Source organism: Ceratotherium simum, chromosome 3, assembly GCF_057802395.1.
Source record: "Ceratotherium simum simum isolate JZ-2026a chromosome 3, ASM5780239v1, whole genome shotgun sequence".
Lineage (NCBI taxonomy): Eukaryota > Metazoa > Chordata > Mammalia > Perissodactyla > Rhinocerotidae > Ceratotherium > Ceratotherium simum.
In genome coordinates, this window is record NC_141902.1 from 54,381,431 (window position 1) to 54,397,598 (window position 16,168).

General features: G+C 44.3%; 1 protein-coding gene across 1 annotated transcript; it reads left to right on the plus strand.

The window, feature by feature from the left end:
* The first annotated feature begins 11 nt into the window (after window positions 1-11).
* FOXB1 (forkhead box B1) lies at window positions 12-2,616 on the plus strand. The gene is made up of 2 exons (XM_004421642.3): window positions 12-431; window positions 714-2,616. The coding sequence occupies exon 2, from the start codon at window positions 770-772 to the stop codon at window positions 1,745-1,747; it is 978 nt and encodes a 325-aa protein (XP_004421699.1). The 5' UTR covers window positions 12-431; window positions 714-769; the 3' UTR covers window positions 1,748-2,616.
* The last annotated feature ends 13,552 nt before the right edge of the window (window positions 2,617-16,168 follow it).

Genomic DNA, 16,168 nt, shown 5'->3' on the forward strand with positions numbered 1-16,168 from the left:
TCTTCCTCCTCCTCCCAAGGCGATTGTCATATGATAGCTAAGAAGTGGCACATTAATGAAGCGCCGCTACAGGGGTCTTTTCTGCTCCTGTCACCGCTTAAAACTATCAGATGGTTCGAGGGAGGACATGGAGGCAGCCACTTAGCTCAGCGGAGAAGCGGAGCCCACAGCAGCGCCCTCCTGAGCCCCGAGGCCGCCGCTGCCACCGTCCGCGCCGGGACTCGCAGCAGAGCTGGGCCGCCCGCGGAGCGCACTGCTCCGAAGCGCTGCGGACCGGGCGGCGCCGGGCGCTGCGGGGCTGAGCTGCGGAGCTCAGAGACGTGGGGAGCCCAGCGGAGCCGGGACACTGCGCCCCGGCTGCGCGCCGGGAGGGACGCGGCGAGCTGCAGCGCCATCCTGGATGCGGACGCGCAACTTGGAGCAACTTTAAGGTGAGCCACTCTCGGTTGCATCCCTGCCCCGGTCTCCGCTCCGGGTCCCGTTTACTTCCATGCTACCCTCGCGCCGCTCGCCGGCCTCCCCTCCCGCGCCCCCTGGCCGAGTCTCACTCTACACGCAAAGTTGCTGGTTAAAGAGCGCGGGCGCCGGCTGATCCAGCGCTGCAGCCCCTAGCCGCCACCCCCTAAGTTGGTACTGGGCCTGGCTGACCTCACAATGTCTGTCTGTGCATCCATGTCCCCCCCCCCGTCCCCATTATCTCCCCTCCTTGCCAGATCCGAGCAGCCGCCGGCCCGCGCGGACCCAGAGCAAGAAGGGGGCAAACAAGAAGATGCCTCGGCCCGGCAGAAACACGTACAGCGACCAGAAGCCGCCCTACTCGTACATCTCGCTGACGGCTATGGCCATTCAGAGCTCGCCCGAGAAGATGCTGCCGCTGAGCGAGATCTACAAGTTCATCATGGACCGCTTCCCCTACTACCGGGAGAACACGCAGCGCTGGCAGAACAGCCTGCGCCACAACCTCTCCTTCAACGACTGCTTCATCAAGATCCCGCGGCGGCCAGATCAGCCGGGCAAGGGCAGCTTCTGGGCGCTGCACCCCAGCTGCGGGGACATGTTTGAGAACGGCAGCTTCCTGCGGCGCCGCAAGCGCTTCAAGGTGCTCAAGTCGGACCACCTGGCGCCCAGCAAGCCCGCCGACGCTGCGCAGTATCTGCAGCAGCAGGCCAAGCTGCGCCTCAGCGCGCTCGCGGCCTCTGGCACGCACCTGCCGCAGATGCCTGCTGCCGCCTACAACCTGGGCGGCGTGGCGCAGCCCTCGGGCTTCAAGCACCCTTTCGCCATCGAGAATATCATCGCGCGCGAGTACAAGATGCCTGGGGGGCTGGCCTTCTCCGCCATGCAGCCGGTGCCCGCCGCCTACCCGCTCCCCAACCAGTTGACTACCATGGGCAGCTCGCTGGGCACTGGCTGGCCACACGTGTACGGTTCTGCAGGCATGATCGATTCGGCCACCCCCATTTCCATGGCTAGTGGCGATTACAGCGCCTACGGTGTGCCGCTGAAGCCGCTGTGCCACGCAGCGGGCCAGACGCTGCCCGCCATCCCGGTGCCCATCAAGCCCACGCCGGCCGCAGTGCCCGCGCTGCCCTCGCTGCCCGCGCCCATCCCCACCTTGCTCTCGAACTCGCCTCCCTCGCTCAGCCCCACGTCCTCGCAAACAGCCACCAGCCAAAGCAGCCCCGCCACTCCCAGCGAAACGCTCACCAGCCCGGCCTCCGCCTTGCACTCGGTGGCGGTGCACTGACCCTCAGCGGCCGGCGCCCCATCTTGTTCCCCTCCCCGCCAGCTCACTCGTCTTCCCCGGCTCCCAGTCCTGCTCTCCCCGACCTGGGACTGCCACCCTAATTTGTCCGTTTCACCTTCGGCCAACCCTCGCTCCCCCATGAGAACTTTGTTTTGGACCCAGGAGACAAAACACAAACTTGCAGATGGGATTGGAGGCGCGTGGGAGTTATCCTCGCTCCCACAAGAGGCGAAGGCAGGGGGCACCTGAGCCAAGCCGTCCCATCCCCGGAAGCCCCGAACCCCCCTCCGTTTAAGAGGCAGGGGAAATCCTGCCTCCCGCCTTCGCGGAAAGGAGCGCGTCTTCCCTCGGTCCGGATCCGCTGGGCTCCGAACTCGGCGCGGTTAGTTCTACGACCAGAGAAACCGCCTCAGGGGTTTCCTGGAACAGAACTCCCTGAGGGCTGCAGCAGCACAGCGGAGGGCGGGATCTCTGTCTGCGTCTTGGAAATCTGCCGCGAAAAGGGACCACTAATCTTCCTACCCCACTCGCCTCCGCCCATCCGGCAGGCGCTGGGCGGACCACAGCTTCCCCGAGCAGCGGCCCTGCCTCCTCGGCTTCTGCGGAGTTTTTTTGTTTCGGATTCTGTTTCCTGCCAGAGGCTCCAGGGGCTGCGAGTTACGGAAGAGGCTGCCAAGCTGGGAAGGGGACGATTGTCCTCAACACAAGCAAAACAAAACTAAAAGTAACCTTGTATTGTTTACAAAGCGCCCGGAAAATGTAAACAGTGAACTTGAATCGTATTGCTTGGCGGGCGAGCGGGCAAAGCCCACTTTACAAGTACCTGTTGTAATGTGAATGTTTACTCTTCATTTCTGGCCAGGTTTAGGGGCGGGAAGGGGGGGATGGGAAAGTTAATTGGGATGTTAACTTTCCGATTACTTAGAGACCTTTTTAGCTATTTATTTTATTGTTGGAAAGAAAAAGAAAGAAAATGAAATAAGCCCAAACCAAGAAAGCATCAGGTCAACCCTAGAAGAACTTAGATAAACTGACTGGTAACATGAAGGAGACGTCACCGGATAGGTCTCCCATGGACAAGTCTTTCTGTTTGCTACAAGAACTCTTCCCAGAAGCTAAAGGGCTGCAAAGAGATGTAAATACTTGTGAATAGGAATGATTATACACTGTGTAAAATGCACTTTTGTTTGCTATATTCCTTTAGAATCTTAGGTAATTTGCTGGAAAACGAACTGCTGTTCTGGTGTGACCTGCTTAAGTTAAAAAAAAAATTGTAGTGTCATCAGAGCTGTAAAATTTTTACCTTTCATTTTTCTCCCTCCCTGTACAGAATTAGCATGGCATTTTAAATATTGATGTTCTTGTTCCCAGCATGCCTGTTTTAAGACAAAGAATTTTAAAAAGGTGTCTACGTTAAATTATGAACCTAGTCCAAATAATATTTTCTCATTAAAATATGTAAATTCAAATTTTAGTTTCGTGTGTTTTTGAAGAGTTGCTGCAAACAATAACTTTACAAAAGAGATGTAGTGCTTCTTGAAGGTTGCTTTCTGCACTACAGTGAGTAGCTTGTCTTCTTCATATTTTATTTTTAAAACAATCAAACCTCCTCTTATGCACTTGCAGATTGGGGGAGAAATTCAGACGGACTCTTGAAGATATTTGTGCAGAGGGAAAGAGGAAACAAACTATTTCTACTATAGATCAGGTGCACAGGTGTAGTGCGGAAAGAAAAACTTATTGAAAAATATAGTACTTTACATGTATTTTTGTTTATCTTAAAATATACATTTCACAAAATATACAGCACTTATATAAATGTAAGGCTTAGGTAGAAATCAGGTAGAGGAAATATGGAGATACAAAAAGTAAAAACAGACTTGCTTACTTAATGCTTATATTCTGATGAATCTTATTTGGAGTGAATATTCATTTCCTTGCTCCTTTAAATTATTGCAGTTATTGAAATTTTCTTTTTCAGAAGTTACCTAAAAGTTCACCTTGCGTGTCAGGAAACCTGTTTACTTTGAATTGAACAGATTTCTTTTCACTCTTTCATGTGGGAAAATAACACTTGATGCATTTATTTTAAAGAAGTGAATGATGTTATTTTAAATGTTTGACTCTAAGTATTTGCTTTTCTTCAGATTTTTGCAGAGAATTAAAATTTGCCAAGATTTTATGGCTCATGGCCAAGGGAAACTTTATTGAAAGGGGTCACAATATTTCTGGAGTGAGGTGTGTATTTAACTAATGAAGTCACAAGACAAAGAAAAACTTAAATGGTGATTAACACTTCACTGTGTAAAATGATTAAACAAGAGAGCCTCGTGCAATCCAGAGAAACCCACGTAGAAATCATGATCATTATACTCTATCAGGAGAATCCTTACCACCTGCCACCCTTATATATTTAGAGGGTTATCTTTAAAAAAATTTTAGGATTAATGCAAAGGCTAATTAATCCTGTTGTGACCATTTTTAAAAAGGAAAGATCCCACACACAGCCAAAAAAAAAAAGGGTGGAAAATAAATGAATCATTGGACTGATTAAAATGCATGAAGCTACTAAAGCTCGTCAGACGGGGACAACTAAACTCATTCATCAAGCCCAATTCACAATTATATCAACAAGATCAGCTAAAGAAAGCCTGGAAAACTTATCCACCCTGGGCTAGGAAACTCTTAAAACTTTGTTCTCAACAAGAAATCATCTACATTTAAAAAATTTAAATATATTTCCTGCAAAATAAAATTAAGACCATCTCTGGAATATTCTAGTCTCGTTGAATTTACTAACACTGAATTCAAACTGGGAATGAAGGAAGCATAAAGCTAACATGGGCCTCAAACATTTTATAAATTATCAGCTTAAATAGTCAGGTAAAATATTCTTCCTCTAATATGAAGTAGAATTCAGGGATAAGTGGTGTGTACATACATACACATATTTAATAAATGGAGGTAAATAAGATGCAGATCCTATTTCTGATTTTTAGCAAAGGAGTGATTTCAACTCAGTATTTGAAAATGTTCTTTTCAGCTGGAAAGTTCGTCATGGTGTATTGCGAAGAATGAAATAACTTGGGCATTGTGAGCCTTCCTTTCACAATTGCAGGCATCTTAGACGAAGTTGAATGAGTAAAGTAAAAAATCCATTGATGATATTTTGACCTGGATCAGAAATCCAAAGGCAGCCCAGACACACATGCCTCCACCCTACTCCATCCCCAGATTTGAGACTTACACCCTGTTTAGCTGAAGTGCCCCACAAATAAGGAAGTTTATAACTATGATACCTTCAATGGCTCTCTTTGTCATGTTAAATCTTTTCACCTGGCTCAAGTCCAAAGTCAATACACACAGCTTTAAAATAAAACTGGAAGAGACAACACCATGCAGTGAAGTGTACGTTTGGGGTCTTATCCTGAGAATTGAGTTAAGTTATATTATTTTCTGTTTTGTAAATTTGGGCAGTATTGATTTTTTAAATGTAGGTTTTTGATTTGAAAACTCAGCTATTCTGTAACTTTTGTTTTTTAACGTGATTCTATACTCAACTGTGTTTTTAAACGGCTTTCTCTGTGATTTGGGGAAACGCTTACACAATGGATGAATTTTGTGCCCTTTCTCAAGAGGGAAACTGCAGAAGTTCTCTCTGCTCCTATCGCCTGGGTTGGGGGTTTTGAGAAGCCTGAAGACTAGCAGAAGCAGTGCTAGTAAATGATCTTCAGAATGGCTTAAATATTACAGCAGTGAGTTTAATTCCTTTAAAATAGACGAGGACATTGAGTGTCTTGGAAGCATAAATCTGGCCAGTAGGGTGAAGTTGGGGGGTGGGAGGGATGAAGAATCCAATGGAGTGTTGCAAACAGCAGGTTTTACATTAGTTTATGCAAGGTTGGGGTAGGGGGCGGTGAGGGATGGTTTATACCCTTACAAATGGAAACTCTCTTTGTAAAAGGTATCCATTTAAGAAATGGAAAGTATCAGGATCTGTTCTCAAATTCTTAATATAAATGTCAATTAATTTTTTTCTCCTAAAGCCACATATGCACAGAGACACCCAAACAAAAACAAGACAAAAACAACCCAACCCACCGGCTGTGAAGCCTCAAAGGGGATGCATTTGTTTCGTTTAAACTAACAACAAATTATCTAATTAATATGTTTCAATTACAGCATGAAAGGCACAGCCCCTGGACCGCCCGCCGTGGGGACACAATAGCCCCAGAGCCCACTCTAGGAATTTACAATAACTTCACATCTGTTTCTTTATTTTCCACTTTTTGAGTGTAAAACTCCTCTCAAGATCACTTCAAACCACGGCCTGAGTTATGAAATATGTCCCGGTGTTAAAGGGGGACGAAACTTTGCCCACGGATGCTTCATTTGCAAGCAAAAAAGTGAAAGCCCATTGAAGAGCATTAAACAAATATATTAGAATTCTGTCACTTTATGCAATTGAGTAGATCAAATGAAGGGTCCCGGCCACTTCATTCACTCTCATTCACTCGAATAGAAAATGCAAAGAATAGCAACCCGAGACTGGGCCACCGATGTAGATTTAGCTCCTTTTTACTGGGAGACAAAAAGGCTGAATTTTCACAAACACATTGCTGACTCGGGGACTAGGAAACGGGCACTGGAACCCCTTTGGAATTTAAATTCATTTTATCTTCCTCTCTCTTTGCGGGGATCTGTTTGCACTACAGTGCAAGATGCAGCAGGCATCCTCTGGCTTCTGAAAAAGGGGGGGAGGGGAAGAAAGTGAGTGGGGGTGGCAATGTGGGCCTCAGGATTCCCAAGGAGCTCTGGATGATCAACTAACACCCAGGTCTGAGATAATAACTCTGACTTAAACAAATCTTTATCTATATCAACATAAACATCATTATATCACACGCACCTCCAAGTCTCTTACCTCCTTGCTTGGCATGGATTATATCAACAGCTTGTTTTCAATGACCAGAATTACATTTGGGTCATCCAGTTTTCTTCTTTCAACCAATATCCAGTCATAGGTGTCACAACAGACGTGAAAGTGGAGCTTTCAACCTCACCTGCTCTGTTGCTCGCTCTCTCTCTCACAAACACACACACACACCCCAGTTTCTGATAGCTACCCCATCTGAGCACCGTGATGGTAAACTTGTAATGTAAAATCAGGACAGGAGTTACTCTTTGGTTAGAATTTCCAAGGCAGAATCTTCTTACATTTTCATTTCCCATTCTCAGGGGGAAAACAACAAGCCACATGTCGGTGGTAATTGAGATAATTTGTGACGATACTTCTCTCCTATGTCTTCAATGGTTAACATTTTTGTTTTGGTGAACTTTATAGATTTTTATGTGTCAGCATCTTAGAAAGCTTGCAGTGACTTTGGAGCCGCTTCTGGGACAGAGCAGGGAAAAATAAAGAAGCAGACTCCTCAGCTTTCGAGGTATAATTGCAGAGGAATGGATCAGTTTTTCTCAAATTGAAGTCTAATTGAGATCTGATCTGAAGTAGAAAGTATATAGAGGGTTTTCTATTGTATTTTAAAATTTTGCCTGGTACTTTTTCCAGCTACACCAAAACCTTGAACACTTTTGATTTTAGCTTCAAGATTTGTAAGGTCATATTTGACACTATTCTTCATTTAATTTGTGGGATTAGTATCTGGAGTTGAGGATGGGAGGTGGCTCAGACCTAGAGACACACCAAAACTACTGAAGAAATAGTTGGTTGTTTTATAACCATAAGCTATCAAACTCACCGGAACTAATAATGAACGAATCAGAAATTATCCATGAAAAATGGTAGTTGGCTAAATGAAACCTTCCTTGGAAGATTTTCCTTCCAGAAATTTTCAAGAAAAATGGACAAAGGGTTCTTCTTTGGAGGCAGCCTCCTTTTGCCTGTGTCTGCAAATAACCAGTGTCAAACCAGTGGCAAGCTTTTGAAGGAACAAACTCGGAGCATTAATTAGAGCAGATTAAGCTCACAGATAAAAAGCATTCTTTAAGTATCTGTTGTTTGGAGACATTGTAATTCTGATTCATGCTTTGCAGCCTGTATATTTTTATTTACTCAGTTAATTTCTTCCCCAGAGTGTTCCCTGTTGACTGGGTTTACTAAGGTATAGAGTACAGAAAGAGTTGTTGGTTTGCAGAGATAATTGTTTCCAAACTCTGTTTTTGCTATAGATTTTTCTCCTCTCCTTCCTGAAATAGAATGTATTGGTCCAATGATTCTAGCACAGAGTAGCATATAGAGAAACCATTCAATAAAGGATCTTAATTTTGTGCCACTTAGAGGAAGCTTAGTATTTATTAAATAGTATCTAGAGTGTTTTGCATTAATTAGAGCAACTCCTTGGAGAGACATTACAGCCAAGACTGGTTTCACACAACAGGAAAATTCCTGGCATCTGTACTCCCCCACCAGACTTGCTACAGTGAAACAGAGAGCTGCAAATGTCTGGCTCACTTGGAAATACCAACACATATTTTATTTATTTACATATGTTTGATAGACTGAAGGTCTATGTATAACAATAAAATGATCACTGAAAAGTTCCCCATCACCCTGGGTGCCATGATATTTATGTCAGCTACAAAACCAAAAACCCAAAACTGAAATAATGGTCTGTCTCAAGATTCCTGGTGTGATTTCATATCAGAGAAAAACTGACAAATGACTACCCAGCCTTTCCATGTTCAACGGATTAGCTAGACTGAATCAAATATTTCTGTGACTGCCTGGAAGATGCTAACAGTGTGTGTTGGTGGATAGGGAGAAGGCAGGAAGAACAGGCAAGGATGAAATTTTATGAACATCAGATTATTCCAGATCGTGTATATGCAGTGATTCCTGTCCCCAACACAGAGGAACAGTTGACTGAATGGATGGGAGTTCTGAAAATAGTCCTGTTAGTTTAGCTTAGGTAAAAACACTATGCCTTTGTGCCAGGTGTCAGTATATGAGAGTATCGACTGTATGTTTCAGCTGTGATACGAAGATTATACAATTAAAACATGTGAAATATATTTAAATTTACTTGTGGATGCTACTGGCTTTAATAAAAGGAGAGCCCCTCCCATAAAACAAGAAAATGATTAACTGACATAAAAATATGAACAGCAATTTGATTAATTATATTGCTAATTATTCTTTGCTATGTAGCCAAACATGATCCAATTCTTACAATGACAGATGCTGAATAAAGTATATAAAATAATTACTTGGAATTTCACTGTGTTGAGAAATGGTGGAGTTTATGGAGAGATTTATATTGATTTCTAAATATATGGTTTTGTTCTGTTCTATTTCATTTAGAAATTTAGTCTTTACTGTAAAAATACTACAACTATTTTATAGAAATGTTTTTTCTCTATTTTTCCTATGCATGTTTTAAAATAATCCACTTCTCCTTTCAATATTTTCCATAATTATAATCAGTATACTACTTACATTTCTATATCTTGCTTTTATCCAGCATTATATCATAAGAATTTCCCATGTTTTCATAACATGGGAATACACAGTTTTCATAACCATAGATTTTAATGGTTGTATAGTATGCTGAGTGGCATACCAAATGCCTAATTGGGGTATTTTGAATGTTTTTAAGTTTTGTTTGTTTTTGCTAATACAAAGATTGTTTCGGTGAACATCTTTCATACCTAACAAAACACTGTTTCCAATGATGTAAAATACATTAGTGCTGGCATGTGGAATTCTCTAACAGCTCCCTGCAAATTCAATAATGTAAGTTAATTTAGAATTTCAGCTTTGATTTCCCCATTTCTATCTGCCTTCTATCCAGGGACCCAGAACAATATTGCCTCAACTTAGAATCATAAGGACACTGAACGCTGAGCCAGCCCTGATGGCCTAGTGGTTAAAGTTCAGTGCACTCTGCTTCTGTGGCCTGGATTTGATTCCCGGGTGCAGAACCACACCACTTGTCTGTCAGTAGCCATGCTGTGGCGGCGGCTCACATAGAAGAACCGGAAGGACTTACAACTAGAATATACAACTATGTTCTAGGGCTTTGGGGAGGGAAAAAAAAAACAGAGGAAGATTGGCAACAGATGTTAGCTCAGGGCAAGTCTTTCCCAGCAAAAAATAAGAATAAAAAAAAATAAAGACACTGAATGTTGAGTTGGAAAGGTCCTGAGAGATTCCAGGTAAACCACGTCCTTTATTTTACTCATTTGGTGAATCCCACTGGTATATTCTTTTATCTACATCCTGAAACTGAAAACAGTCTTCCAGACAAAGTACCACAAGTCTAGAGGGTCCAGGCCCACAGTGGGTGTTGACTATGTCATCTCTTCAGTTGCTTTGAGATGGCTAATTATCAAGATTGAAGATGTGGCAGGAGGCTGTGGTGGGGATGGGAAAGAAGGGCAAATATTCGGAGCTTCAGATTTTGTCTCCTTATTGTAGCATTTCGTTTTGACCTCTCTTATATGGTTCTTTGATGTCTGATTTTCCCACTCCAGGCTCTTGAGATTTTATTTGTTTTTAACAGAGTGGTTTAACATTGTGTGAGGCACGACACAGGTGCCGATCAGGTACTTGTCAGTTGGAGAACATCCGGGCAGCCTGGAGCAGACCCAGAAAGAACAAGCAGGAAAAGTGCCATAGCTAGTGGCTAAGGTTGAAATTCTCCTGAACTGGAAGAAATGTTTTTTGAATAAGAAAAAAAATCATGGGACCAAGGGAACTTGTTCACAATTACTTTTCCATAGCCCTCAAACCACCCCAACCACCCCAGGGCTGATCACGCCTACCCTCCGCTTGGCTCACTTAACACAGAGAGGAAGGAAAGAGGAAAGCTGAGAGAAAGAGAAGCTGGATGAAGATCTGATGTTTCTGTTAACATGGTCCTTTAAAAGGATCCCCCAGGACATCTTGACCACATGTCCTTCTAATTCTGTTCAAGCCAATTCAACTCAGTCTGATTCAATCCAATTCTGCAACTATTACTCAGGATCACCTACACAAACAAGATCTTTCAAGAAAATGTTTTGGTCAGAAGACCTGAATTTGAGTCCTAGTTTGATCACCTTCTACCTAAATGGTTCTGAGCAAGTCTCCTTAGCTCACAAGTACCCGTCTCTCATATGAGAATAAGGGCCCCCTCAAAGGCTTGTCTCAGTGATCAAGTTGAGCAAAGCAGATGAAAGTGCTTTGAAGTGTAATGCAAACTTAAGTTACCATTACTGGCCATAATAGAGAAATAGTAAAGTAAAAATAGCTATTAAAAATTGGCCTGCCTAGGGCCGGCTCCGTGCCTTAGCGGTTAAGTGCGCGCACTCTGCTACTGGCAGCCCGGGTTCGGATCCTGGGCGCGCACCGACGCACCGCTTCTCCGGCCATGCTGAGGCCACGTCCCACATACAGCAACTAGAAGGATGTGCAACTATGACATACAACTATCTACTGGGGCTTTGGGGGGAAAAAAAAGGAGGAGGATTGGCAATAGATGTTAGCTCAGAGCCGGTCATCCTCAGCAAAAAGAGGAAGATTAGCACGGATGTTAGCTCAGGGCTGACATTCCTCACAAAAAAAAAAAAAAAAAAAAAAAAAATTGGCCTGCCTAAGAGGAATTTAGTCTTAAACTCTTCAGGACAGACTCGCAGACAGAAAGTCTGTTTCTATTTTTCATCATTTTTTTTTTCTTTGGGTGAAGAAGATTAGCCCTGAGCTAACATCTGTTGCCAGTCCTCCTCTTTTTGCTGAAGAAGACTGGCCCTGGGCTAACATCCATGCCCACCTTCCTCTACTATATATGTGGGACACCTGCCACAGTGTGGTTCGATGAGTGGTGTGTAGGTCTGTGCCTGGGATCCGAACCTGCGAACCCTGGGCAGCTGAAGCAAAGCACACGAACTTAATCACTATACCACCAGGCCGGCCCTGTCATGCTATTTTTTAACCCCCAAATTTTCACTGTCTGCCCTCCTGTTCCCAACTCTGTGAAGTAACGTGGCAGTGCAAAGGGGATGCTATGGCAAGGGAAATTGTTGCTCCTTTTTTGCATATTCTCCTAAAGTGGGCCTTTTCACAGATTGTAACATATGATGTTAACGATCTGTTATTAAGATTGCTGAGAAGATATGAGAGGAAATAGCCAGACACATAGAGATGGTTAACATAAAAATTGGGGCAATTTTAGTCTTCTTTTCTCCACCAACCAATGGTACAAGCTACTTTCCTGCCACTTCAAAAATTTAATAAATGCCTATGTAGCATTTACCATGTGCCAGGTACTGTTTTAAGTTCTTTACAAATATTAACTCATTTAATTTAATCCTAATAACAATCTTTGAGATAGGCGCTTTTTATTACGCCCATTTTACAGATGGGAACATTGAGACACAGGGCATTTAACTAATTTGTCCAAGATTACCCAGCTAGTAAATGGTATCAATGCCCAATGGACTCTCAGTTAAAGCTGGCTTAATATAAAGATATTTTTGTTACTGAAGACAGCTTCTCCATCATTTTCTAGACTCAAGGGCTTTAGTGAGCTCTCTGAGGTCTGCAGTGGGAGAAGGAGGGTTCCCCTCTGCTGGCTTTAAGCAGACTGTCTCAGACACAAGATAATTTTTGCAGCTGCCAATCTAATTGTTCTTTTGTTACTTCTCTCACCCTTCCCAGCTTTGCTGTGAGTTGTGATTCACTAAATTGCATTTTCTTCTTAAACAATCTTCTATTTAACTCATGTGTGTGCGAGGACCACCTTCAATAAGACCAAAATACCCCTCTATGCTAGCTCACAGCAATATTTGATCTTTGATCTCAGATTGGATACTAAAAATGTTACAATGGAAACCCCCACACGCACAAAAAAAAATGATGGGTCTCAAGGTATTTCCAACCAACCTGGATCCATGCATGAGGAACTCAAATCTTTTGGAAACAAGGGCAACAGATATGAAATCTAAGCAGGGATGTGTTCTTGTACTCAGAAGAAAATGACTAACCTGTGTGCCTTTTTCTTCCCTCACGGTCTCTGTCAGATCATAACATAAATCAGAAGGGGGAGGAAGTACAGTTTTTGTACTTTCAATGTGATTTTATTTTTTATTTTTTTATTTTTTAAATTTTATTTATTTATTTTTTTAATCCCCAAAGCCCCAGTAGATAGTTGTATGTCATAGCTGCACATCCTTCTAGTTGCTGTATGTGGGACGCGGCCTCAGCATGGCTGGAGAAGCGGTGCACCGGTGCGCACCGGGATCCGAACCCGGGCCGCCAGCAGCGGAGCACACGCACTTAACCGCTAAGCCACGGTGCCGGCCCCTCAATGTGTTTTTAGAAAGAAGGAAAATACAGAAGGAAGGGAGGGAGCAGCGAGGGTGGGAGGGGAAGATTCATGTAACTTTGTCTATCTCAGTAAATATACTACTCTTGTTTGTTGTTGATGGAACCAAATATTGAAGGGGTCAATATTTGATGTTTTCTCTTAATGCTTAAATGTCTTTAGTGGTACTTTCTAAAAGTGTGCTTGTGTACTGACATATCTTTTTCAATCCACTTACCAGGAGTCTGGCGTTTATATATATTTACAAGCATGCATTTTAAGAAGGGTGTGTGTCTTTGTGTTTACTGTCCAGCTCTGGCCTCCATTTTGTCCACGGGCCTCAGTTTAAGGGACTCCCGAGGACACAGTCTGTTTTTACACTTGGGTAGTGGGCTCTCGGTTTGCTGTGTGCTCTCGGTTTGCTGTGTGCTGGGAGTCTCTCAGCCTTTTTCTTTTCTTTTCTTTTTTGTGAGGAAGATCAGCCCTGAGCTAACATCCATGCCAATCCTCTTCTTTTTGCTGAGGAAGACCAGCCCTGAGCTAACATCTATTGCCAATCCTCCTCCTTTTTTTCCCCTTTGTCTCCCCAAAGCCCCAGTAGGTAGTTGTGTGTCATAGCTGCACATCCTTCTAGTTGCTGTATGTGGGACGCGGCCTCAGCATGGCCGGAGAAGCGGTGTGTTGGTGCCTGCCCCGGATCCGAACCCGGGCCACCAGTAGCGGAGCGCGCCCACTTAACCACTAAGCCACGGGCCAGCCCCTCAGCCTTTTCTTAACAGAGCTGTGCTTGCCATATGTGATTGGGTCAAGAATGCTGGTGAGGCTCACCCAGCCTTCTTGATCACCTTACCCTGGTGTGGTGGTTCAACTTGCCACATAAGGGTTTACACCCCATGTTTCTGGCCTCTCTGCACTGCACAAGACCCCCCACTACAAGAGGTGCTGGGGCTACTACTTGAATGACCAGGCTTAGTCCTGGAGTCACGACAGCCTATCTTTAACGATGGATCCTACCCCAAAGCTCAGGGTTCTTTTTGCACCTTTCTCCCTTCTTCTGTTCTGGTTCCATCTGAGTTTCAAAATGCCCAACCAGGCAGAGCTCAGCCAGTCGACTGCCAGTCCTCTGGGTTTGGTGTCCGTGAATGCCCATGTTCCCTGGGGCTCAGCAGATGGAGCAGGAAAGGGAGAACTGGGAGAAGATGCTTTTAGATATTAAATAATCTAGTTAGGAGATGTTCTTGTTTTGCCTTCATTTATCAACTATCTTACAGAAAAAATAAATTAAAACTTGCTACCACTTTGGAGTAGAAGGTTCTATGATGGTTTCTGCTGCCATTTGTTACGCTTGTTTTTCAGAGTGATGCTGAGGTACCCTTGTCTCCACCAACTTGGTGGTAACTGGATATTAATATGCTGTTGGGGAGGCTGACTCACATGACCCTCCCTGAACCTTATAAAAGTATCCTTTTTTGGAACCAATAAAGTTGGCAAAGCAGTAAGCTTTTTTTTCCTGGTTGTTCACAGCAACATATGTGGTCCTATATGGCATATGCTACAAACCATTAATCAGCATGAAATGGCTGAAAGGGAGACAAGAAGTAGAAATATATTCTCACAATTTATCAAGTTTTGGTACTATCTCCTCCTAAAATAAAAATAACAACACTATTCCTAAGGGGAAGATCATGGAATCAACGATGCAAAGAGGGGGCATTGAGCAAATCGCTGAAACCCTCTGAGCCTTACTTTCTTCCTCTAGAAAATTGAGAGTTACATCAGAAGTGTTGAGCTGGCTATTTATCTATCCTCTCTCAGCTCCAAATTCAGCCGTCTATACTTTGTTCTGAAAATTTTATGTCCCAAACTCCATTGCCAACTGACATCCTTTGAGTTTCTGCAAATAGGAAGTCCTAGAGGAATGTTGGAAGGAGAGAGGGGGAGGAAGAAACCTTCCTCCTGATTTTGCTGTTCCTGTCAGCTTCCCTCCCGCAGTGGCTTGGGCTCCAGCCTGCACCATCTTTCAGCACTCCCAGGGCCAGCCTCACCATGCCCCCTGAGGTGTGCCAGCAGAGATCTGAGCACCAGCTCCTTGGGGTCCCTCTGTTGACCTCCAGAGGCACCACCATCAGCTGGGTAGCACTCCCTCCTGAGGTCTGGTCTCAGCTCTATGGGGCCCCTTCTCCACACTCCTAGGTTCTGCCATCTCCCACCTCTTCCTTTCTGTTCTGTGGTCCTAGGAGTGGTAGCTGCTTCCTGCAGTTACTACCTTGATGTTCTCTCAGTGTTTCTTTCTTGTGCTCCAAGCCTACCAACACCCATGTAACTGATTCTCTGTATTAAATTTCATCTATTTGAAATATCTAGTGTGGTTTCTGTTTTCCAGACTAAATCCTGAGTCATAATGTGTTTATGATCCTGGGTCACTTAATCCAACAGCTCTGTGAAAGTCTGTATTCCTTTACTCAACCCATGCTTACTGAACACTGGGCATGAGCACTCCACTGTGCTAGGAGTTGGGCAACAGGGAAATGGTTAAACATATATACACGATAAGCCCTGATCTCCAGGAAGAAGAGGAGAGCACACACATGGAGAGTGTGCCTAGGTGAGAGACCAGGTTCTGTGAAAGTTCTGAGGAGCAGAAGGAGAAGGAGGAGGAAGGGAAGGGCTCGAGAGAATTTGGGGTTTAGCACTGGGTGAAGGCAAATAGCTTAAACTCAAGTTTACTAGCATAAGGACTTCAGGTGGCATATCTGGTAGACAGAAAAGAGGTCACTTGGTGGAAAAAGAGGCCTTATGGTGGAGACCAGAGGGAAGTCAGATTGGGTGGAGAGAGAAGATAGAAGGTTCTTGGGGCCAGAATGAAGAGTCTGTGGAGTTTAGTGGAGACCTTAGGAGATTTATGAGCAACGAGGCTGCACACTGAAATGGCCTTGGCAGGAAGGCAAGAAGTGATGAGCAAGATAGATCGAAGGGAGTAAGGCCCATGGAAAGGACATCTGAATGCTCTTCAAGGATGCCAGATGGGTCTCTCACAGTTCCTTTCACCCAATAGGAACCCTCATTACTTGAGTGCCAACTGTGTATCTGTACTGTTTGATTCACATATGTTATTCTT

Excerpts from the sequence above, each read along its gene's own strand:
- FOXB1 (XM_004421642.3), top strand. The coding sequence starts at position 770 with ATGCCTCGGCCCGGCAGAAACACGTACAGCGACCAGAAGCCGCCCTAC.